Genomic DNA, 25,454 nt, shown 5'->3' with positions numbered 1-25,454 from the left:
TAACAACAGAAAATATCAATGCTGGTCAAACATGTAGGTAAGAATGAAGACAAGTTCTTGATACAAAGTAGTAACATGAATTGCTTAACAAGGCAGTCAGCACATAAAGTGCACTTCAGCATGGTGAACTCATATCTAGAAACAAAACATACACAGCACTGTCCCCAAAACAGGAGGCCGATCTGGGAAAGACAGATTTGCTTTGGGGGTTCCTAACAGTTAGCTGAATGTGAATTTCTAGCATAACAGTTTGGCTACGAATATTTTAGATGTACAAACAGCAAATATCAGGTAGGAGATTATGCTACATCTGATATTTCACTTGGCACAACCATTACATCAGTTCTGGTGTCTGCTCTCTAAGAAGGAAAAGCTCTACTGAGCTCAAAGAAGTGAACAGTAATGATTAATAGAGAACTCCTGACACAACGAAAAGCTCAGGTGTTTCAGTCTAGTCATCAAAGGGAAAAGGGAAGAAGACAGTTAATCAAAAGCTCCAAGTATCCACAAAAACTCAGATTTAACCATAATTCCCAATCTAGAAGGTACAGGGATAACAGAACTGAGCATCAGAAGTTCAAACTAGACAAATTCATAGTAGAAATAGGGTAATATTTTTATCTTCAAACAGAGACCTATACACAGTTTCTCAGCAGCAGAAAAAAAAACCCAAACAACTGGAACAATGTGTTTAAGGTCGCAGTGGAATTTCTCCATCACTCATACTTGTTTAAAAGAACACCAGGATTGGCTGTCTCAGAAAGTGTATGCACGCTAGTTCAAACACAGCTACTCAGAGAGGTTATTATCAGAGTTATGCAAGGGGTCATTACTAGATGACCACAACTGTTTTTTCTCATGTTAAAATTTATTAACTAGCTTTAGCCAGATGTCTGAAGCAGGAAAGTCACATAATAGATGTGCATAATCATAATTTACTTTTCCCCACGCCCAAATTAGGCTCCTTTCACCATACCTTAATACTTTCAACTTCGTACCCAAGAACAGACATGAAAGAGTTTTTCCAGGGCAAGGCAGGATTAATGAAGTTACAGAAAGCAAATCCTGAGACAATACCATTTCCAGAATGTACTCTACCTTTTGTGCCATCCTCATTGTAACAGCTGAAGGCTGTCAGTGTGAGGTGCTGCCACGTCACACAAGAGGCAATCTTCATGTATTCTGGGCCTAAACCATGGCAGTTCTATACGCTTCATTTAACATCCCAAATCCCTCCTTGATACGGGTTAGAAATTGGTCCAAACACCAGCAGGCTACAGCATAGCTTTGTAGAGCTCGATCACATAGAAATCTGGCACCCAGCAAAGACAGCTGTGCCAGAAGCTGGAGAACTGCTCAACTCCCACGGCATTCAAGCCTGCACACAGAGCACTGGCTAGCTCTGCTCAGAGATCGTCTGGCTAACTACAATTAAATCATGTTTCTGGACATCTATATGCAGCTGATGAATATGCAGAGTCAAACTGAACTTCAGTCCCAGAAGGCTTAGAAGATTTTGTAATAGGTATTTCTTCCAGTTTCACCACCACCAGTGATTGGGGTCTTTGAGCAGCTCAGCTGCTTTCAGTGTCAGCAGTACACCAAGCTCCCCAGACTAACAGCAGCAGGCACAGGCCATGCACTTGTAGCTCTCTATCATGAAACAGTGAGCAACAAATCAGAACTCCACACAACCCCACTGAGGGCACTTCATCAGACAAACAAGAGGTCTTCCAACATAATCCACCACTCCAACAAATACAAAATAAACCAAAACACACATAAAAGGTAAGTCCTAAAGTGTTTTTTCATTGAAAGGCTGTAAAGCGAACTAGAAAGTGTAGAGGAACATCTCATGTGCTGTCGACAAGCAAATAAAGCACCAAATACACTCCTCTCCCCCTGCAACATTCAGGGGTACTGGAAGATACACTTAACTGTTGCCCCTAGGTAACTGCCAGGACAGAGAGTAGACACCAGGTAGGATTTAAAAGGAAAGATGACACCTGTGCTCTAAGACAAAACTCACAACCATCACCCACAGCTAACGCAGCATTTTGTACACAAATGTTCTGATGCAAAGTTGAAGAGCACTCCAAGACCAGGCTTGTTCCGGTATCTTCAGAGGCTAATCAGAAAAACATGAGGGAGTGCTCCAACAGGGAACAGCAAACGCTCTTTCAGCTTTAGCTCTTTATATTTGGAAGGACAAAGCCTTATAGAATATGCCAGAGGGAACATGACTGTATGTGGAAAGATGGTAGGTCAGGTATCCACCATTTTGCTCTCCTCCAGAGAAGTGCTTGTTCAGACAGTTATGCCATTTTCCCCTCCAGCAAACCAGTGCAATCCTTTCTGAATGTTAAGGAACAAAAAACTTACAGTCCAAATTTTCAACCATGTCTCCTGTCATCAACATTTCTAGGCAAAAATGCTAGTAAATTAGTTATAAATGCTGGTGTAGACAAAACTGCAAATATTTGCCCCTGATTCATGGTGGGTACCACATTGTGTCTCCAAAAAATAGAGGCAAACACTGAAAAAGTGAGGTCCATGTCCAGACTTCTTTAAGGGATATAATTATCCTCAAGAGCAACTCCAGGTTCCCACCACCCCTGCTCTGCTCTCATCCCAACCTACTCTTTCAAGTTTTCTTTAAGAGAAGGGAAAGAAAAAAAAAGCCACCTGTCTACAGAGCAGCTTAAAATTGTAGCAGCTTGTGTCAGCTCCAAATGACATGCTCAGAACAGGAAATCCAATCTTCTCCAAATAAAAGCCACTGTTTCTCCTCAGTTTTCCATCTAACGCTCAAATAGCAACAGGAAGATGAAGTTTGTTCTGGCACTTTCTAGAAGCACATGAGGTCTCTTAACCTACTTCAACGGGAATTTAATCTTTTAAGAACAAATTTCACATACAACTTAATTCAAATCACGATCACTGAAAGCTAGAGAGTTTGAAATGGGAAAATGTCCTGTGGGCTGCATCAGCTATGCAGCTGCTTCTAATTAAAGCTTCTCCTTTACTCTCTCTGGGCTACTTTCCAGCACAAATACTTTTGAGCTCAGCCCATATTTTTTTTTCCCCTCCTCCTTCTTGTCTCCAGCCTGCATTTGCCTTAGCTCAGGCTCTCATGGAGCTAAACAAGAGACAAAAACAAAACAAAGGTATTTATCCAAAGCTGAAGTATCCAAATCACTGGCAAATCCACAGAGCTGCATTCACTCTAACAACCTAACAGTACAAAATGAAAGTAGAAGACTCACAAAAGCTGCACTTTTGGCTCTTCTGCCACAAAAGTACACTGAAGTTACCTCCCAGTACTTGATTCTCTCTTGCTTTCAAAAAACCTCTGGAAAATGTCTGGTCTGCTGGAAAAACCTCCTCATCTGCTGTGCTATATTTGCTTAGACACATTCATAGGACAGTCTCTTCGAATGCACCTTATAGACTGCTTTAACCAGTCTTCCAGATGTTTGATTTTCATGGGAGTTTCCTATTCAGGCCCAGTGATATCATCTGGAGATGCACAGAAGGAAGCAGATGGTTTTAATTTAAAAAGCAAGGGGAAGAATTTCCTAGTACTTTTGCTTCTCCCCCTTCTCAGCCCAACACTCCCTTCACTTTGATTGGAAGATGCTTCAATGGAGCGGGGGGAAAAATGCAGTCTGATGACTAACGTGAGAAGGGTCTGTTATTTTGCTACAGATTTTAACCAGACTTCCCTCTGGCTCCCGGGTTCTGACTCCCACACCTACACCTCCTCTCAGGAGGGAGAACAGGATTCTCTGGTTAGTTTTACAAACGCTCCTTGCCATGTCTCAAGGCTCTCATTTATGCGTCATACTTTGAATGCAGACTATGGGATGGGACGACCTCTCTGTTCTGCATTTAAAGCAGTACACAGCTATTGTTTCTAGTCTACAGAAAGCGCTTCTACAACGTACCATTCCACAGTATCCTTATCCAAGTCTCAACAGGGAAGGTTCAGTACAGCCCTTTCTGACCATCAGAGATCTCTGAAGAGCTTTTTGGTCTGCACAACAGAAAATTTTAACTGAGTAACTCAGATCACCACTCTGTTCCCAGATTTGAAGCTAAATGTGTGTGTACTCTCCCCTTTCCCCTCTGCCCTCGTCTCAAGGGTCTCCTTTAACTTCTGAAAGGAGACAGAAGGAAACAGGAAAGGGCAGCCCATTCTCAGAAAGGGACAACTTCTGCATTTAGCTTCTTCTGGAAAACTCTCAGGCCTCATCCTGCTATAAGGTCTCCTATGGGTATTCCCCATTGACTGGTCTAGGAGTGATTAGTCTCAAGACAGATCCTGAGAAGATACTTGCCTGCAGTCTCAGAAGCAGTTCTGCAGTCTAAGACCTTGCCTTCAGCCACAGAAGTCTTCTTAAACCAAAGTTAAAATTAATTTATAAAGATCCACTAGAAAAAAAGGTAGGTCAAAAACCTGGCAAAGGGGTTGGAGCTACAGGGGGTTAAAATTGGGAAAGAAGTCCCTTACTGCCAAGCTGTTACTTTTAACTTTGGAGTTTAGCATGCTTTGTGGTCCTCTTGTTGCCATTCTGCAGATAAGAGGTAAGAACCATATCATACAATGATTTTTGCACATGGTCATAAAAATACTGCTGATTGAAGAAACACAGAAACACACACACAGCTGCACAAACCATGACAGCTTTGTACATGAAAGGATGTGCCGAAGGAGACTGTCCTTTTGGCATCAACCTACTTCAGCAGTCTCTTCATCTGACTAGGAACTGCAAACAGGCCATGGTTGCCACTGTTCTTTTCATTTTTATCATCAGGAACAGACAAAAGACACTGGTGTTAAAGTAGTACTTTGGTTCATACAGAGGTACTGATATCCCTTCTGGAAAAACAATATGCAACAATGCTAAGGTCAAAAATCCAATCTTTAAAGCCTGCAAAGCACGAGAAGTAGCAAAGCCCAATTTCCTCCCTAAATCTTGGAGCACCCCTACCCCAGACCCCCTTCCTTCTCACTTCTCCTTGTCTCCCTGGCACAGTTTTGCTTCTGTTCCCTGTTACTGGGTCACTGGAGGGAAGCTGGGAGACACCACAGCTGCCAAACATAGGGAAACACTCTGCTTCAGGGCCCTGCTGCCCCACATCAAACACAGAGAGAATCCTGCACCCATTTGCAGCAGGCTCTTGAACTCAGAAAACAATGAGCAGTGTTGCTAAAATCTATGCTCTACCTGTTCTTAAAACAACATAGCAGCCTTCCAGTATCTGAAGGGAGTCTACAAGGATGCTGGAAAGGGACTCTTCATCAGACACTGTGGCGATAGGACAAGGGTTAATGGATTTACACTTAAATAGGGGAAGCTCAGGTTAGATATAAGGAAGATGTTCTTTACTGTGCAGGTGGCAAGGCACTGGAAAAGGTTGGCCAAAGAAGTGGTAAATGCTCAGACCCTGGCAGTGTTCAAAGCCAGGCTGGACAGAGGCTTGAGTGACACTGTCTAGTGTGAGGTGTCCCTGCCCAGGGCAGGAGGTTGGAACTGGATGATCTTAAGGTCCTTTCCAACCCTAACCCCTAGGATCTATGATTCTATCCATGCCTCCCTAGCCTTCCTGCAACTGCAGAATTACACTAAGTTAGCAGTGCTATCCCCAGATTCTATAAGCTATTACTTTCCCAGTCATCCAGCAACAGGGAGATGAGAAAGGGTTTTCCTGTGATACTCACAATTAGTGTTAAGCAACAAGCAACTGCTACCCTGTTTCTCTGCTGGATATGAGAGCATGCAAGAAGACTTCTCCATGCTTGACAACTCAATGTACAGTATACTGGCTAGAGATGCCGGGGGGGGACGACATATAACAACAACAAACCACCACCACAGTGTAACACAAAGCCAAACCCCAAACTGAAACTGCCTTTTGTCAAAGCAGGACCCAGAAAGATTGGAAGAATGTGTCCTCTTTGTATTACTGCTGCAGATAGACCTTATTCCAAGGAATACAGCTGTATGTCCTCACCATGCTAGTCACTGAATGGGCTCACAAAGATCTCAAACAAAAATTCTGACCTTGGAAGGCTCAAACACAGGAATGTGTAATTTTCCAAATATAAAATCAAGGTCAAAGAAGGTCAGTGATTTTATCAAACAGTGCACAAAATTACAGCCATGGGCCAGCAGCGTCACCAGGGGAACGGAGCTACTTAAAGGGTGCTTGCAAGAGCAGTCTGATAAAGATCCAACTCCAACTTCCTTACAAGGGTCATAATCACCGTTCCCATAACAGAGGCCAGATGCACCATAATAAAGGTCTCTCTTTCACTGGAGTAGATGCTACATGATTTTCTGACAAAGAAAGCTGTTTCAATGCTAAGCTGTCACTTGCTGGTTTGCCAAATAGCTAGACTAGGTGCTTTGTTTATCAGTGCTTATGTTATTCGTGTTTTGTGTATCACATCTTATTATCTCTGATGCAGGTTCTCCCTCAGCTGTTCACCTGTTTCTTACAGACAGCAAGATCAGCTAGATGGACTGACCACACACGAGAACAAACAACTTGGCCCAGAAGATGTACAGAAAGAGGAAGAGAACCTATTATAACAACTTATTGCCTGGCAGAGGAAGTACTGCAGATAACTTCAGAAAAGTGGAAGGGGTGGAGATTTAGCTAATGAGTGAGTGATCCTCCAGAGCTAGAAGCCAAGGCACTTCCTTTAGTAATAAGCTCAGTTTAGTGAACAAAACATTTCTACTCTTAAAGCCATCAAAAATTCAGAAAGTCATTTAGGTTACTACACTAGGTAAAAAGTTCCCCTATTCAGAGTTCCCCACAGTGCAAGAAATAAAAAAAAAAAAGAAATTGAAATCAAAACAGGATGCTAAGAATCAGCCTGCTAAAGGCAGAGTCTCCACAACTGAGGGATATTTTGCCATTTTTACCTTCCTTTCTGCAAAAAAAAGTGTTCTTGAGCCAGAACTAGAAAACAGACACAGACTAGACTCTGTATACAGGCCTCTATTAGCCTTTCCAACTACTCTGGTACCTGCAAAGGGACTGAGCTGTTACTTGAAGGAGGGGTTGGCTTAAGACCTGCAAGAAGTCTTTGCACAAAAAGGAAGAAGGAAACATTAGAATTAAAAATAACTCTGTATGCTTAAAAAAATATAAGTGTGGTCAAAGCTGAGACTGCGATAAGGGAAATGTGTAAAGATCTGGACTAAACTACAAATACTGAACCAACTAGGGGTTTTTTAGTTTTATTTAAAAAAACAAACAAACCACACAATCTAAAACATGGTTAAGAGGAACATGCAAGCTGGAGAACATAACCTTAAGAAGGTACAAGTGGCAGCAACATCAATACCCGCCTTGTTTATTATCTCCGTTGTGACCCATATTCTTTGGCTCCAGACTAACATGCTTAAGTATATGTCAGAAAGGCTACTAACATCACACCACTTCTTGTTTCAGTCTTAAAATACAGGTAAAGAAGGAAAAGTTCCAGAAAGGCAGCTTGTTTCTGTTGACAACAGTATAAAGACAGGGAAAGACTAGGAAGCAGTAATAGTTAAAAAGTTTGATTAAAAAATCCAACAGGGAATAACAAGTTACATATTTGCCTTTATATGGCCTTTCTGCAGAGCAGGTATCAATTTGAAACTGAGAAGAGTTTCAAATCAGATTATGATTTCCCCTTTGTGTGCCACAGGTGCAATTTAAGTATATTTAGTTTTATGTAACACATTAATAGAAAGATCTAAATGCTGTGGCTAGGGAAGATGGCTGTATAGAAAAGGGTGAAGAGCTGAGCTGTGTGTTAGCCAAGCTAAATCAACAGGACAAAATCCACTAATACTTAAAGAATGTTGGCATTAAGACGGATTTAGCATGCTAGAAAATGGCACAGCTTACACTGATGAACTAAACAAGGTTTAAAAAATAATCTATTTACTGTAGATGTAGTAAATGAACCCTGCCAAACAAGGAAGGTTTATCTTCTTGCAAAATACTGCTTTATTTAAAAAGAAATAATCTAAGCACTGCAATTTGAAAGGTGAACTGCATTTAAATACATGCTATATCATTTTCCAGATACCACACACTGCCAAAACTCCTGCTGATCAGCTTTCCATGTGGTAGCAAAGCAAGGGCACCACTGAAGAGGGTGTCAACATTTACCAAAATCAATTACACAATAAAGACAAATGTGCATGTTTATTTGGGGGTTTTTGTTAGCTTGTTTTTGCAACTCCCATATATTACTTGCTCTCCAGCATGTAGAAGGGAACTGGCACACTTCAGAGTACAGAGTAGTTAAGAAAAAAATCACAAAACTATTCAAATTGGGTCTGAAGCTCTATAAAGCAATGCAATTTATAAAATAGAGAGCAAGTTCCAACTTAACTTGTGGGTCTGGAAGCAACATACAGAGTTTACCTCTATGATGGCTTTGGCCTCTCTTCCTAACCTAATGCAAATAAATCAAGCTGACAAGATCCAAACCCAAAAATCTGAACAAGAATCCAGATTTCTGACATTATGAAAAGCTAGCACATAAAAACTGATGCGTTATCACGAAATACCAACTCTGCTAAACCCGAATGTGCTGAATGTGTCTGATAATATTAACAACTCACATTTCCTTTCTGACTAGGACCCGAGTGAGAGACAACTGGCAATTAAATTAGAAATTAAACCAACTTACTTGCAATATCCTGTACCATTCTGATATGGAATGCACTTTCCCTCGTTAACACATGGCCTGGAATCATCCATACACTGCAAAGCTGAAAGGAAACGAGAGTCAAATCAGTAGCCATACATGTCAAGTCAAAGCTTCATTAGCATATTTTGAGGAATTAAAATCTTATAGTGGAAAATTTTGTATATCTGGAACAGAAACAAAGACATTATCACAGAGTTTAATTTAATCTCTGGCAGCATCACAAGAGCCAGACTGAAAGAAGAATCAAATACAGATTTGTTCATCAAGCAACTAAGTGTATTTAGAATTTTTTTAGATAGATTTTCAAAGCAAAGCATGTAGCAGTTTCTATATTTGTGTCAGCACTTGTGTGTTTTTGCTTAAATGTCACCAACTACTACCTTCTAATCAAAACGCTAGACCAAAATTCACTAAAATAAGGGGCAATTACTCCTAAGTTTCTTTAAAAATATTTTGTCTCAAATCTTTCCTTCTTTTCAACCACCTCTAGGGACACTTGGTACTGAAACAGGGACATCTGTCCCTCAAAATCTCACCTACTGTACATGTCTAGCAATCCAGAAATAATCCATCATTACTGTTGTAGCACTCTGATTTCAGTCTAGATTGTATTTAGGAGTAAGTGAAAACATCAGAGATGTTAAAGACCTTCAGCAAAGAATTTGTTATTTCTAAAGAGCAGATACTCTGTAGCTCAAACTGACATTTTTGGTGTTACATTTTTAAAAGGGCATTAGGTATGATACAGTTCAGGCTGGTCAATTTTTATCCAAGTCTACTGGAAGCTCTGGTGGGATCTCGAGCTGATCAGCTCTGACAAGTGGTTCGTCTCTTCAAGGGGATCTGAAGAAGCACACCACAGCTCTTTCTAAAGTGAGCAGAAGGGTGAGAACTATGGGAAAGCTTCAGGAGCAGAAGGCACTCTAGAACCACAAAAATTTAGCCAGCCATCCTAGATCACAGTGTGCCATTTGAGTAACACCAAACTAGTGGGTAAAAGCTCTTGGAACCAGAAGATCTGGGCTCTGTCCCAAACTTACACATGTACTGAAAAATCACAAGCTCTTCCCAGCCTCCAGTTCTATCTCCTGGCCCTCAAACACACACATTTCTGTGCCACTATGGAAATAGGATCCGTAATCAGTCTTAAAGGCATCAATGACATCCAACCACCTAAACTGCCTACTTGTGTACCAGCTGCTGAAGGGCAGATAGCCTTTTTGCTTTTTAAGGATAGCTTTCCTTTCCTCAAGAGGTATTAAATTTTCAATTCAAATCCAGCAAGGGGCATCAGGGAAGAAAATAGTCCAACCCACCGCCAAAGTTTATGTACTGCCAACTAAGGAATAGGGCTCAGTAACAAAAGAGTTAACTCATAAGTTACACTAAGCTTTCCCTGCAACCAGCCCACATTCAGTCCTGCAGTTAGACCACTTGGAACAGACTCCAGTTACTGCTATCCAGGGGCTTAAAGTGTTATTTCTCAATAACCCTGGAGCATGCAAACAGGTCATGTGCACTATCAGGTACTATAGGAGCATTTCACACTTGCTATCCTTACACAGAATAGTTAAACTAAACACAGTTGCCCAAGAAAACTACCAGTGTTTCCCACAATATGAGTACAGCTGTTTCTGTTAACTTGATTTCTGAAAAGGGGGCACTTGGATGGCGCTGCTTCTGCGGAGCTCTCAGGAAATGAACAAAATTCCACTCTGAGCCCCTTTCAGATAACCCCTGAGGTCAGGGTTACCAAGCGACAGAAATATTAACACAGATTTTGCATGGCATTCCCTCCCACAGCAGTCAAACACACACTGATTTGCACCTGTCTGAATTTTCACCCCATTTAACAGCAACATCTGCAAGACTTCGACTCCAAATTTCATCTGCTTCTGTCCAACACTACAGCAGCTTGTTTTCACAACAGAGATTAACTCCAGTTAGCATGGTTCAGTTACAGTGTGTTCAAGAGAAACTGCAAAAGAACCTGTAACAATTCAGACTGCTCTTACCACCTATGTTACCCCAGGGAAACGGAGAAAGGTTAAAACAAGCCTTACCACACTTCAGAGAACCATAAGGAGAAGCAGACTTCGTATTCTCATCTTACTACCTTGAATGCTCATTCTTTTCACACCAATCACGCCAGTGGAGCAAATACTCAGAGCATTGTTTCTTTTGTGCCCATGCTTCCAAACACAATTTTGTAAACTCTTCAAGTACTCCTGTACCCAGTGAGAACTGAGCAGTCAGTTGATTTTGTAAAAGCTTAACTAGCATTTGGCCAAAAACATGCAACACAGCTGCATGGAGAGGAACAAGAGGATGATGGCTTTCAGGGTCACAGCAAGGATCTGAATCAGTGATTCCTGTTTAGCTCAACAGGCCAAACACAGAGAGAGCAGAGAGGCTTTAGCAAAGTAATGATTAATTTTCTCCTGGTTTTTGACAAATTATTCCTGCCTTGAACTGCTGTTTAGCAGGTCATTAAACCACTACTAGTCCTTAGAATTCTTTAACAGAGGCACACAGTGAATGGGGCAATGAAGGCAGATAAAAACATATTTTGTATATAGTAATTTACAAGTGAAAGAAATTGAAAAAAAAAAAAAGCAAAATGACTCTTTTGTAGTCTTTCAGCTCTAAGACTAAAACAGGCCAAATGGAAATACATTGAAATGCAACTAAAGCTGAAGTGCATGCAAATGTAACCATATTTTATATTAAAATGAGTATTAAAAAGTAACATGACCACTTCTCTTTAAAGAAAGAAATCACAAGGGAGACTGAAGACTACAGTTCTCACAGTAAAATTAGCATTTCTGTGCACAAAGCACTGCCTTCCGGTATTTCACGATATCTTTAACCATTCCATAATGCATACAAAACTGAGGCATTTCAACATGAATTACTTCAAAAGCTGCTTTTCTGCTATCCTACCATGTTGTGCTCAGGAGTTAATAGTATCAGAAACTTTACCTTCTACCTAGCCACCATTGAAAGTATGTCTCCTTACATCCATTATGTTAACTGGAAACACTTTGGTGTGCACAGCATGAGAGAACACAGCCTTGTCTTGAAAAGATAAGGCCACTTTTCTATAAGCCATATATAGATTGATAGCATCAGCACACTGTCAAGGCTTTGAGTAACGGGCTGCTTTCAACAGTTTTCTTCTGTGTTTTAAAAACCAGCAATGAGGAATTACTTGTTGTTTTCTGGACTTGCTCTAGCTTGCCAAAACCACCAAGACTATCAGAAGCTGGGTTAGCCCACGTCAAGCATGAGCAGCGATGTTTCAAGTCCTCGAACTCTGGCGCAGTGGAGGGCTCACTTCAGTTATGCCAGCAGGTCTTCAAGGGGAAATCCCACAGCTTTTTCATGTGCTGAACTGCCTCATGATCTTTGTCAGTCCCTTTGGGCTGAATATGGGAATATTAGGAAACATCCCACAATTATTAAAAGGCAGCCTTCTTAAGAAATAGGTAGGCCACCACTTATGGAAGGTGGTGGCCCCAATTTCTAGCATGTGTTGTAGCCAAGTTTGAAAAACATCCTGGATGAAGGCTCTAAATGCATGTGAGATTAATGTTTTTAGTTATACTACCTAGCCCAGTGTCTATATAAATCCTCACACATGCCTTCATTTAGAAACAAATACTAACCTGATGTTTAACTAGCCTACCAGGACTACTTCCCAAAGCCAGAAGCTAAAAAAAAGTAGCCATTGCTGTAAAATGATCACAAGCAGAAAGTGTTACTCACAGAAACACTACAGGAGCTGCTGTGATTCTCAACATCCAAATCCAAAGCTCATGCTTAACTGGATTACAAATTCACTGATTTTTTTGGCTAAAGATACAGTTAGAGCAAATCTAAGAGGAAAAGTTGTGTTCCTGCATCACTGTTCTTTAGAACACCAAGATGATGGGGAAGTTGTGATTTGGTTTCTATACTTCTCCTACCCACTCTATATTCAGATACTTTCTAGGCTAGAAAATTAAAAGAAATAGTGAAGGATTAAAATTAGAAGATGTGTGAGAGTTCAGTGAGAAGGCTGCTACAGGGAAACAAAGCCATAAGCAGCGAAAATCTGAAAGGGCTTTGTTATAAATGCTAAAAGGAAAGTAATTCCAATAAACTCCTCACTCACAAGTTCAGAAAAAGTCATGCAGAAATAAAAATGCAGAATACCAAAACAATTAATGCTCTGAGGAAGAGACGTTACAAAGCTGGTTTCCTGTTGCTTTGTGGTTGGTTATCATAGAATCATAGAATAGTTAGGATTAGAAAAGACCTTAAGAACACCTAGTTCCAACCCCCCTGCCATGGGCAGGGACACCTCACACTAAACCATATCACCCAAGGCTTCATCCAACCTGGCTTTGAACACTGCCAGGGATGGAGCATTCACAACCTCCCTGGGCAATCCATCACCTCACCACCCTAACAGTAAAGAATTTCTTCCTTATATTCAATCTAAACCTCCCCTGTTTAAGTTTTAACCTGTTACCTCTTGTCCTATCACTACAGTCCCTAATGAATAGTCCCTCCCCAGCATCCCTGTAGGCCCCCTTCAGATACTGGAAGGCTGCTATGAGGTCTCCTCGCAGCCTTCTCTTCTCCAGGCTGAACAGCTCCAACTTTCTCACCCTGTCTTCATATGGGAGGTTCTCCAGTCCCCTGATCATCCTCATGGCTTCCTCTGGACTTGTTCTAACAGTTCCATGTCCTTTCTATGTTGAGGACACCAGAACTGCACACAATACTGCAAGTGAGGTCTCACGAGAGCAGAGTAGAGGGGCAGGATTACCTCCTTTGACTTGCTGGTCACGCTCCTCTTGATGCAGCCCAGGATACGGTTGGCTTTCTGGGCTGTGAGTGCACACTGCTGGCTCATGTTCATTTTCTCATTGACTAACATCCCCAAGTCCTTCTCTGCAGGACTACCATGAATTTCCTTTTTGCCCAACCTGTAGCTGTGCCTGGGATTGCTCCGACCCAGGTGTAGGACCTTGCACTTGCATCTAAGAAGCTACAGGGTCTGACCAGAAGTTTTACTTTATATAAGGCAGAGTAATAGACTGGCAGAGAACACTGCTGAGCTTCTGGTGCATCTTTCTCATTGGGAAGACACTGTATGGGTATCTCTCTCCTCTTTCTGTCCATGAATTTTCCATTAAGTCCATAAAAACTCAGTATCTTTCAAGAACACAGACCTCTATCACATTGTCTGAAACCTCTTCTCCACAGGTTCAATAGCTTTCTTGTGGGAAAGGGTGGAAAACAACCTTCCTGAACATAGAAGAAAAGTCAGGCTCAAGATACCTTAAAGACTGGAAAGAAAACTAAAGGACAAAATAGGTTTCAATAACCTAGTAGTCAGTGGATTTTCTGTCTTGACTGACATTAATGAGAAACAGCCTGTCATCTCAACTGTGTTACCCATTCTACATGAAGTGAAAGGAGGAAAAAGGTTCAAAATCCTCAAATAGAAGCAACACAGGATGCATGGGGAATCCTTGCACAAGCTCAGGCTGCTTGCCAAAGGTGGATCAGCACTGAAGAGGACGATCATCAGCATGGTCAGAAACATCATGCTACACTACAAATCAAGGGGTCTCAAATTCCAAGGGAGTGAAAAAGAGCTTCTGATTCCCTTCAGGAAAAACAGAGCATGAAAAAAGCAGCCAAGAGAAAATGCTGAAACGTGGTACAATCCTGAAGAAAGAACAGCAGGTCCTCAATGTGCAGAAAGGGACAAAATCCTTCTGCAGCAGCACCTCACAGCACACAAACAGCTGATGATAAAGCTGGTAAGGAATAAGAAGCACTGCACATATGGAGAGAAGATAACCAAATTTGGAGGGAAACCACAAAGGGCTAATTACGCTATTCACTAACCTCAACAGATTACTGTTCCAGTGAGATTATGTACCAGGGAAGAACCCACTAGTAAATAAGTGCTAGCTGAAAATATGAAAATAGCTTTTTCTTTTTTTCTGAAGAACAGATCAGCCCATGGCAGTCACACAGTGGGTTAAGGAAGCAAACTAATATAAATCCTTACAGTGAAAAAATGATAGTGCCCTATATTCAGCTCATATTTAGAAAACATTAACATCTGGGGAATTTGAATAAGCTGACCAGTCTGCACTTCACAGCAGTAGTTAAGGACAAAGCTTGTAGATAAGGTATGCAAATAGTCCATAAGACAAAAATGCTTTAATCAGATTATTAAGACATCTCCACCATTCTTATATACAAAACCCTGAAATCAATTGGATAGTGCAAAACTCACCAACTGAGAAGCTAAGCAGAGCTCAGAGGAGTGCAAAGGCACTAAGCCAACATCCTGTACCCTTCAGGAGAGAAAACCCCAATATCTAAACTGGTTTCCTATGCTAATTTCTCTAGACCAGCATAAAAAAAGAGTGGATTTCAGAAGAACATGTCTGTAAGAAGGAGAAACTTCGCTTTAGAAATTCACCAAGTTTTTCCTGAATTTGAGAGTGGTAATGACAAATCTGACTGCATTAAGCTGAGATACACAAACTGCATTCCCCACAATCATCTGTTTCTAATCTCTCCCCCAAACACCCAGGAATGAGCAAAAACTACTAGTTAGCCTCCTAAGAACAGAGCTAGGAACTGCTGTGCAAATTCATAGGTACAGTTGAAGTCCTTCTGTCATCAAGGTCTTAGGCCCAGGAAGCTACAGGAGGACGGTTATTTCTATCAGATGCAGATACAGTTCACGTGACATTGTTCCTGTTGAAAAACTACTGATAAAAGCTCAAGTTATAATACATATTGAATTCCCACTGAACTCGTAATAGAGTTCCAAAGTGTCAGTCACCATATTCTCCACTTCCTTACACAGCTACTGTTTCCCGCCTTCTCCTATTTTCAGTTTTCCCAACAAAGCCAAAACCCTGAAATCCAGAACAGCCACATAAAGTACTGAGTTAAGGGAAAAAAAAAAAAAAAAAAAAAAAGTTTTCAACACAAAAAATGTAGGGAAGGCAATTAAAGAGCCAAAGAGGTATTGGTGTTTCCATGGCAATCTGGCAGAGGGGAGCCATGCTCGTGTCTTCTCCCAAGCCTTCCGTCATTCTCCAGCACTAAATCTTTATTAATCTGAGCACTAAGCATTTGCTGTGCAGAAACACCAGCCCATTCCTTGTGCTGAGCAGTGCTTCCACAACCATCCAGGGGGAGGTCAGAGGAACAAGATGAAGACTTGCTGCATGGAACAAACAGCAGACGCCGTGCCATTTTGAGATACAAAGCTCTTTTCTCATCCTCATAGCAGGCTAAAAAAAGGACTTGTGCCCTAGGAACAGACTATTTTCTAAACAGAATGAACAATTATTTCTGCAGCCCTCAGATGACTGCGTTTAGAAGGATATAAACACTGTTTCTTCTAGAAGGGCACTGACAGCCCTTGACTGCTGTTGGCAAGATAATTTCAGACAGAATTCATAGAAACTAAGAAAATAACCACAAAAGGACTTTTTAAGCACAGATGCTTCGGGAAGCTCTTTTTCCCCCCAATATGGATGACATCTCCCTTTATATGTTCCAAAAGAGGGGTGAGACTTAATCACTGCATCGTTCCTCCACTTCACAACCATTAGCCAAGAGTAGGAGCTTAAAGGAAACGATGTTACATCTGGAGTTACAAATTGTGACTGCTTATGCTATTAAGTAAGACTCCCAAGTCCAGAAGACACAGGCTGCCAGAGCCCTGCTGCTGCTTTCCACCTACTCCTTATCCCACATTCAAGCCCCAGCCACCAGACCCCTCTGACAACACAGGGACCACTTTTGAAAATGGAAGAAGATGAACAGGACCAGAGCATACTGAAGAGAATTACCCACCTATTGCAACAGCAGCAAGACACCTTAAAAAAGGGAGGAAGGGAAATAGCTGTAGAAGCTGACAAAACCCAAACCCACCCACTGTAAGAGATTCAAATGCCAAATGCCACCAGAGGCACGAGTTCTCTTTTCCCAAGGATTCAAGTCCTGAGAACATAAGCAAGAGGATCTTTACATATTTCTAATCTAAGTGATGCCCTGCAGGAAGTGATGCGAGTTAGCCAGATTCTCATCACACTCTTCAGAAAGTCTAAATCAGCATCTTTGATAAGAACAAATTTAACAAGCAGTAAAGCCTTCAAAAGATCAAGTAAAACTTGCTCTTCCTTAAGTAAATCCATATCAAGCAGACCAGCACTGTCAACTTTACCTGAAGTCCTCAAAAGTTTTAGTTTTCAAATACTAAAGATCTCACACTGCAGTCCACATCAGCACACCACCTTTGTGCTGCTCTAGATTAAAAATGCACTGGAATCTGTTAGAAATACAGGCTGATAGTCAACAGCAGTCCGGCGAAGCTGGGCTTAGCAAAACCAGAGCGTTAATCACGACAGTAGGGAATTAGGGTGGGCTTTACTAGCCAGGATTCCTGCTTCCCCCACTGCTATCTGATGAGAAGAGGAGCAAATATTCACAGCAATTATCGGGAGTATCCACACCAAAAGCGCAGGTGTTGCTGCCCCACCCCAGCTTACTACACCTTCAACTGCAGCCTTGTGCAAAACTAAACGGCTCAACTGGAAAAGCAAGTTGCTACACCATTGGGCTTGCATGATGAGGCAGAGTAGTCTAAACCATAGTGCTTAGTGCATCCAGGAGCCTCCTATTTATTGACCAAGAAGGCTGACATCAGGTACCTGCCCTCTCTTGCACAAGAGCATCAAGACAGTTGAACATGCACCTGAAAAATACCCTTTCGGTGACTTCATCTTTCCCATTAACTGAAGCCACAGCTCCCACTCCCAAGAACCAGAGGCAGGTCAGTATCTCACAAACAACCAGAGTCACTTTCAGTCTAGATTTGTCATCTCTGACAACCAGCCTTTGCTTAGTACACGGGAAAAAAACTTCACCCAACCAGCCTTTGTTTAGAACTGGGAAGAAATTTCACCCCCAATGCCAAAACCTTCTGCAGCATGGGAGGACTCTGACCAGCCAGGTATGTATCCCTACCCAGTCAAATGACAATACCACAGCTACTTCTCCTCTCAGCCCTGTCACAGAAGGAGCTGGCAGGGCTAGTATTAAGCTGATAAGATGCTGGTATGAAAGTACAGGTTAACTAAGTGGACATGACATTTAGTCTGTGCAAAAAAATGGTATTTTGTTGTCTTACTGGACTGTGTAAGCTGCTTTCAGAAATAACAGTCCTACTATGCACCACACCTCTACCCTTACCAAGAAAACATATTACTGAACTTTTAAAGCACCTACCCTTGAAAGACCTTTTATCTTCTGTCCCTTTTGAGCAAACCTGACCAAAAGACACTCAGGCAATAGCTGGGTTGTTTGGGTTTTTTTTGTTTGTTTGTTTTGGGTTGTTTGGGTTTTTTTTTTTAACTTCAACCATCTTCTTGCAACACATTAGCAAACCCAAGTCAGTCAGATTTCAGAGGGGGTTACAGCAAATAAAAAGAAAAAAGCAACAGTATTTCTCCTGGGAGACAAATACTGACCATTTCAAAGCCAAAAACAGACTGATTCACGCTATATCCAAAACAGCAGTAATGGTCAAAACTGCAGATAGCAGTTTCTCCTCCTAACCATAACAAAGAGTAAAATTGCTGAAATTATCAGTGTCTCACTCAGTCACACACTAAACAACTTCCACTACCACTTTCTCCATTACTGCACTCTTCATAAGTCATCTGAAGTGCAATCCAGCCTCTCGGCAGGAAAAAGGAAGAAAGAACGATAAGTCACACAAGCAATCCAGGTTGGATGGGGCTTGAGCAGCCTGGTCTGGTAGAAGGCGTTCCTGCCCATGGCAGGAGCTTGGAACTCAATGAGCTTCGAGGTCCCTTCCAACCCAAACCATTCTACAATAATCAACCACTGCTGGCACTTGTGAGCTGCAATGCTGCGAGTGCTTTAGAAGTAGGGCTGCTGTTGGGAGAGGCATGAAATCTGCCAGAACACAACAGTTGAGGCTGTGGACCATGTTCTCCAGCCTGGCTGTAAAACATACTGCGAATGCCAACATGCAACAGGGAACAGTGACAAAACGCAGCAGTTTCCTCAGAGGTGCACACACGGCTTCACGGCTGGACCGATTAACAGTTAAAGCAGAAGGATATGTAGAAATTCCTTCCGTGTGTGCAGGTATGTCCTCAACAAAGAGGCTGGAACGAACACGACGCATGGGTATTCAGAGCGATGGAAAGCAGTAAACCATTTCCCTCGTATTTTGAAACCAAACCCCTGAAGCACTCGAGCCGTTTTTGCAAGAGCACATCTATCACTGCCACGCACTGCGGAGAGGGCCGGCTGACTTCGCCTCAGCGTTCCGTTACGCGTGAGCTCCCACGGGAGAGCGGCCCCCGCTGCCCCGCACGGAGCTGCAGAGCCCCCCCGAGCCGCGGCTTCGCGGGCAGACCCGCACAAACCCCTGCCCGGACCCGCGGGGCGGTTCGGGGGTCCGCGCTCCTCAGGAAGCGGCGGCGGCCCTGCGGGGCCACCCCCCGCGATGACACCCTGCGGCGGCCCCGCCGCCCCCCCGCACCAACCCGCATCCCCTTCGCGGCACGAGGAAGGGGGCACCGAAGCCGGTCTGGCCGCGCTAGAGGGGTCGCCGGTCTCCCCGCGGCAACGGGCCGGGCAACGGGCGGCTCCGGGCAGCCCCTCAGTCTCCCGCGCACCGCCTCAGCCCCACAAGCCCCCACAGCCCCTCGCCACCGCCCCGTCACTCACCAGACGCGGATTCGGTGAGGCTGAACACGGCCACCACCAGGCCGAGGAAAGCGGCGAGCGCTGGCCCCACTCCACGGGCCATGGCCACGGCCGCTCACGCCGCCACTGGCACGGCGCGGAAGGATCTACCCAGCCACCGATGGCGCCGACAGCCGCCCCGCGCGGAGGGACACGTCTCAGGCGTACATCTCCCGCTTCCTCCGCCGTGCCGCGCCCCTCCCCAACCGACTGCCGCCAGGGGGCGCCCATCCCGGGAACGCGGGGCGGGGCCAGGACCGGGAGGGCGCTGCGGAGGAGAGGGTCTGGGGCGGAGGAAGGGGAGCACCAGGACGGGGAGCATCGGGCAAGGGGGATGGAGGATACGGGGCAGGGGATGGCGGGCAGGGGCAGTAAGTCTCGCCCCTGTAGGGTGGCGATAGCGGCAGCGGGTGTTCACGGGGAGGACAGCGGAGTGTTCCGCCTGAGGTGCTGCCCGCCCTGTGCTCAGGCTGGGGTGCAGGCCCCAGCGTTGCCCAAAGGGCAGGTACCGGTGGGAAGGGAAGCCCCACAACAGCATCGGCAGACGGAGTCTCGCCCCGTGGGAAGCAGTGTGGGAGGTTGCCACCCCACCTCTCGGCCCCATGCTGCCGGAGCCCAGGACCACACAAGGGTTCCCATGGAAGAGGTCTTGGAAGGGCAGCAGCTGAATTCAACCTCAAGATCCCTCCTTGTCCTCAGCCATCATTTAAAGCGTTAAAAATCCTTTTGCCCTGGCTTCAGTTCCCTGCTGACTAAGAGCCCTTTGTGTGTGGTGCTGACATGGCAGACTGGCCCGTGAAGGCAGGATTGTGCTGGGTTTGGGGTAGGGAGGAGGCAATGAATAAACCTCACTGTTTTCCCCCTGTAGTTCACCAGATCCCAGAGCTCCTCGTAAGCAGGGGGATGGATGGTCAAGTGCCCTAACACCACTGTGATTTTTATTGGTATGCCAGTGCAACCTGAGTGACAAATCCCTTGGCATTCTGCACTCTGCCAGAGCTTCCCATTGCCGCTCTTACAGCCACTTGTGGGCAGACTGATGTTTCACAGCCACACGGCCATCCCATGGCACTGTTCTTGGCACACCTCCCTCCCTGCAGCTCCTCACCTGCTGAAGTGGATGCCAGACCGCCAACATGCCGAAGCTGTCCTCATAAAATGATGGGCAGTGGTGACCAAAATTTGACTTAAAATGATCATGAAGCCAAGTTGGGAGTTGAGGGACAAGCAGGAATGTGACTGGAACAAGGAGAACTTGGGGGTGCTCTCCTAAATGAAACTAATTTAGGAGGAATTCTGTTGTTTCACCAGAAGCTACCATTTCCAGCTCCCCTCAGTGCTGAATGTTACTTATTGTCTCTGCCCTTGAAGAGGCTGGTTCTCCACTACCTGTGTTTTGCTTTAGCTGAACTGAAGTTACTGATACCCAGCATAGCAGCAGTGTCTGAGGGTCTGAGGTCCCCAGTGCAGCTCTTGGAAGCTGCCATGAGGCCAATCAACTCCACCTGACACATGAAGCTCATCAGGGGAATCCAGCCCAAATGAGGGAAGTTATCACCTTGCTCCTGCAGGAACCTGTGGGAACCTGCTGGTGGCTCCCATCTCTCCACTCAGACCCTACTCTTGTGGGTGTACGTGGGCTCAGCTGCTCAAGAAGAAAAGCATCCCACAGCAGCTGTCAGAGAAAAGATGTGTGAGTAGACACCAGCAGGCCCTCTATGTGACAGGCTGGCTGAGGCTGGACCTGGGCTGGCAAAGCAGATTTTGCAGCTGGGAAGGCCAGGCCAGCTTGCTCTGGCCAGGCGGGTTGTGTACACCAGGAGGAAACATGCAGGGCAGAGTGGAAAGTGGACAGGGGCAAGTCCCCATGCCAAAGCTCCTTGGTTAGTTCCCCATCATTCCCATGGGTTTGTTGTTAAGAAATAAGCTGTTTGCAGAGGAGTTAAAAATACGTTTCAGTGTTGCTTCATCTTATGTACCCCATTACAGTCCCATTAACACCACTGTACGGACACAAGCAAAGGTGTTCGCACACAGGCCGCTTGCCAGCAGAAGTGACCCTCCAGCCCTACACCTTGCAATCTCTCCCCCAGTTTCCCACCAAGAGATGGCCAGCAGCCAGTTCTGGAACTGGAGGGCTCAGGCAAGGTTTCCCATAGTTTCCATCTGGTTTCCACTATGCCTTGCCCCCTTTACCTACAGAGTGTCTTGCCCAGGGGCAGAAAGCGAGCCCTGGCTGCCTGGAGTGGCGAGGGGAGGTGGGCAGGGTGCTGATGTCTGGCAGAGGGCTGGGTGCACTCCGACACTGGAAGCGATGCCAGTTGAGGGATTAGGAGAGCTGAACAGACTCCATATCCACAGCATTGCTAGTTCAACAGCCCCAGCAATTAGCAAAATCCTGGCACTTTGGCTGACAAAGGCAGGGAGATCAAGCCCTCTCATGGTAGGAGTCTCACCCTGCAATGATCTCGGTTGCCTGCTCGGCAGAGCAGTAGCATACTCATTTTGATCTCAGCATGTGCAGACTGCTCTCCAGCCCCAGCGCTCTTCATGTTTCCTGCCCTGCTGCTTCAAACCCAGCCCTTGAGCTGTCACCAGCGACGTCGGGTCCAGGTCCCCTCATTCAGCAGGGTCCCCCTGGGTGATGCCGAGTGGCTGATCACTGCAGACGGTGGTGAAAGAGGGTGAGGGTGTCCTGCATACGGCTCAGGGAGGGACAGCACCTCCCCACGCCCTACGTGCCTCATTGCTCTGCAACCGGGAGGATGCTGCCAGGCAGAGACGTGCCCCGGGGCTCTGCTGTGCTCCCCCCAGCTCTCCTGACAGATAGCAAAATGTATTTAAACACTCTGAGGCGCTTGCTGGGTGTCTGTACCTGGTCAGAGAGCAATGCAGCACTTCTCCTCTGTCCCTCACCCTGGGGGAGCCGCTGGTTTCACAAGCTTTGCATTGGCTCTGTCAGAATAAATTGTGTTTTCTTGCAATAATCATTCAGTGACATTGCTGCCGGTTCAGGCTCAGCCCACACCCAAACGCTTGCCTTTCATCCTTGCATGTTACACACCCAGTTAAATGTTGCCTCATTTTTACCTGCCCATGGTGTGAGCATCCTTAGGAAACACTTGAGTCATATACCCCAGCTTTTTCTTTTGCAAATAGGAGAGCTGGAACGCCGTTAAAATGGAAGCTGAGGGTATTTCATAGTCACAGGATGTCAGCAGCCAAGAAGCTTAAGAAAAACAGGAGGGAGAGAGGCGTCCAGTAAAATCCTCAGGGCTGGCAGCCTTGTGCTTGCACTACAAATAGCTTGTCCTGTAGCTCATCCACTAACTCTTAACATTCACATGACTTGGCTTACACCACGATTACCTTACCTGACAGCTAGTCTCCTCCTAAAGAGAAGCGGAGAAGTGCAAAGGCATTCCTGCATCAAGCCCTGCAGGAATGTGCTGGGTGCCCTGAGCTGCCTCTGCTGCCCTGCTTAATCGCCTGGGGAATTCATACCCTCTGCCTTCCCTGCTGCTGCCCTAGTTCTCAGCAGCCCCTTGAGTATTTATATTGCAGACAGAGCTGTGCAGCTTTTACCAAAGTTGGTCTGATGCAAAGGGTGTCTGTGAAGCTCCCAAATGCTCCTGGCACTGGGCACACGATGGAGCAAGAATTCACTGATCTGTGGTCACCCTTCAGGCAGCAGCAGTGCTGTAGTGATGGCTGGCATGGTGGTATGGCCATGACTCAAGGAAGGGGCAGCTGCTCAGCACTGCTTGGGTCTCTCCTTCAGTTGCCTTTTTTGGGTCTGTAGCCATGACCAGCTCCCTCTTGACCAGCAGCCATAGGAGAGCTACAGTGGTGATTTGCAGCAGACAAGCACCCCACTCCTCCCCTGCCCATGCAAACCACCCCTCTGGGCACTTCTTGCTGTGGGCTGCTCACCCAGGCATGGTCCCCATCACCTGTGATCCCTATGCAGGCGGTGGCACAGAAAAGCCACACAGAGGCTTCTTTCTACTGCTATGGGACCCAGAGTGCAACCTCAGCCCCTGGCGGTGCTGCTACAACCCTTCTGGCACCAGGTGGGAGCCTCATGCTGCTCTGTGCAGCCTGCTCCCATCCCATGCTGAGTCAGAGGCCACCCATGTTCGCTTTCACCTTGATGGTCCCCTCCGCTCCCGAAGTGGGTGCTGGGGTCAAGATGCCATCGTAGCTGTAGTCATGGCCATGCATGAGACATATGTAGGTCCAGGAAAGGTCCTGGGGAGGCACACACCAGGTCCTGCAGGCTCCAGTCCCATGGGGACTCATGCAGGTCCTGGTGTGGGGAGCTTGGGGGTCACCATGACAGCAAGCACATTTAGTTATGCTCCTCTCCGCAAATCCTGTGTCTGCTGCCATTTTCAGGGGCTGTAGCAGCACGCAATGGGGAGGGTGCACTTTCCACTCCGGGTGCTGTGTTGCGACAGGGCCGGGGAGTCCCGCTTCCAGTGAGCGCAGGCGGCATACCAGGGGAGTGGAGCGTACCGGGGAGCACCCGCAGGGCCTGGGTGCTACTGGTGCGGTGCTGGGGGAAGGAAAAGGAAAAACAGTGGCAGAGGAAGCAGGTTTATCATCTCTGCGCAGAGTGCCAGAGCTCAGTCACAGCGGGGTTTCTGAGCCATGATTCAAAACGACACTGGGCTCCTCCATGCAGCTGTCAGCCAGAGAAAGCTGCATGGCAGAGGTCTGGCAGCCTGACGAGGTGGGCAGAGGGAGTTGGGACTCCCCAACTTCTGCTTTATCCCCCCCCCCCCAGCAAGTTTGTGAGCTCAGGCATGACTGCAGCCAGCCGGGAGCAGCTATGCAAGACGCTGCTAGGCTCAGTGCTGCACGTACAGCCCCAGGCAGATCCCAGGGACCCCTGTGCCTGCAGAGGACCCAAATAGTGCGCAAGCCAAGGAATAAGGAATGAGGGAAGGTGGTATGGCAGCCCAGGGGGAAGCAGAACCAAGGACATTTGTGGGGAGCTGGTCAGAGGAAGCACAGGTATCTGCAGTAGAGAGGTCATATGGCACCTCGCCTGGGTGCTGGCTGCAGGGGCTCAGGAGCGGCTAGACTTCAGGAGCCCCCCAAAAGCTCAGGCCAACTGGAACAGTAAGGAGGCTGCCAGGGACCAAGCAGTGCCCCGGGTCCTGCCTTGCAATTTGCTGAATGCTTGGGGCTGGGGGCCAGCCCAGCTGCACCACCCAGGTCTGAGGGAACAGGAGGGTTTAGGGGTGCACTGTGACAGGACACAGGGCTGACTGAGGCCCATGTGGGAGTGCTGGTCCTGGCACTTGATTGCCCATGGCCAGCCACCAAACCAAGCACTATCTAATCTGAAAAGCCTTCATTTTTGGGTAGCAGAAAATTTATATCCTTCTTTTCAAAAGGTCAGCAGCAATGCAGCAGAGTAAACCATGAGGAGAGGGCAGAAAGGTAACTTCCAGAGCTCCCCAGCCTGGCTCTGAGGGCCATTCCTCCCTGTCTCAGTGTGACTGATGGCTCCCAAAGGGACAAACTGCCATGACCCTACAGTGGCCACTTAGAAAGGACAAAGACTAGGATGCTTGAAGGCTGAACTCCAAGCCCTGCTGCCTGGCCATTGCTGCCCAGGCAGTTATCTGGCATTGGGTGCCCCATCAGGTACTTGCCCTGCTGCAGGGATACTGGCACAACCCTCTCCACTGTGGGACATTCACCCATCTCAAAGCAGCTGCCAGAAACCACTTGGAGTCAAACTTCCCTGGGGGCCCAGAGGGAAAGATGCTGAAGGTGGGTTTTTCTTGAAACCTGCCCAGAAGAGAGGTCTGCAAGTGCAAGGAACTGGTTCAAAGTGGGGGAAGCAGCTGGTGCCCAAGTAAACACAGAAACCAAAGCCCTGCAGTGCCCCAACAGTTGC

At 45.9% G+C, this 25,454-nt stretch overlaps 1 protein-coding gene across 1 annotated transcript in view; it reads right to left on the bottom strand.

Moving 5' to 3' along the window:
* LOC101872728 (notch receptor 2) overlaps positions 1 to 19,615 on the bottom strand; it is an 86,931-nt gene extending 67,316 nt beyond the window's left edge. The window contains exons 1-2 of the mRNA XM_034063486.1: positions 19,523 to 19,615; positions 8,705 to 8,786 (exon numbers count right to left, since the gene is read on the bottom strand). Coding sequence (XP_033919377.1) covers positions 8,705 to 8,786; positions 19,523 to 19,604 — 164 coding nt within the window. The 5' untranslated portion in view covers positions 19,605 to 19,615. The remainder of the gene's footprint in view (positions 1 to 8,704; positions 8,787 to 19,522) is intronic.
* Positions 19,616 to 25,454: the final 5,839 nt, after the last annotated feature.

The sequence above is a fragment of the Melopsittacus undulatus genome, chromosome 6 (genome assembly GCF_012275295.1).
Source record: "Melopsittacus undulatus isolate bMelUnd1 chromosome 6, bMelUnd1.mat.Z, whole genome shotgun sequence".
Lineage (NCBI taxonomy): Eukaryota > Metazoa > Chordata > Aves > Psittaciformes > Psittaculidae > Melopsittacus > Melopsittacus undulatus.
Note: the sequence above shows the minus strand (reverse complement) of the source record. Positions and strands in the feature narration are given on the sequence as shown.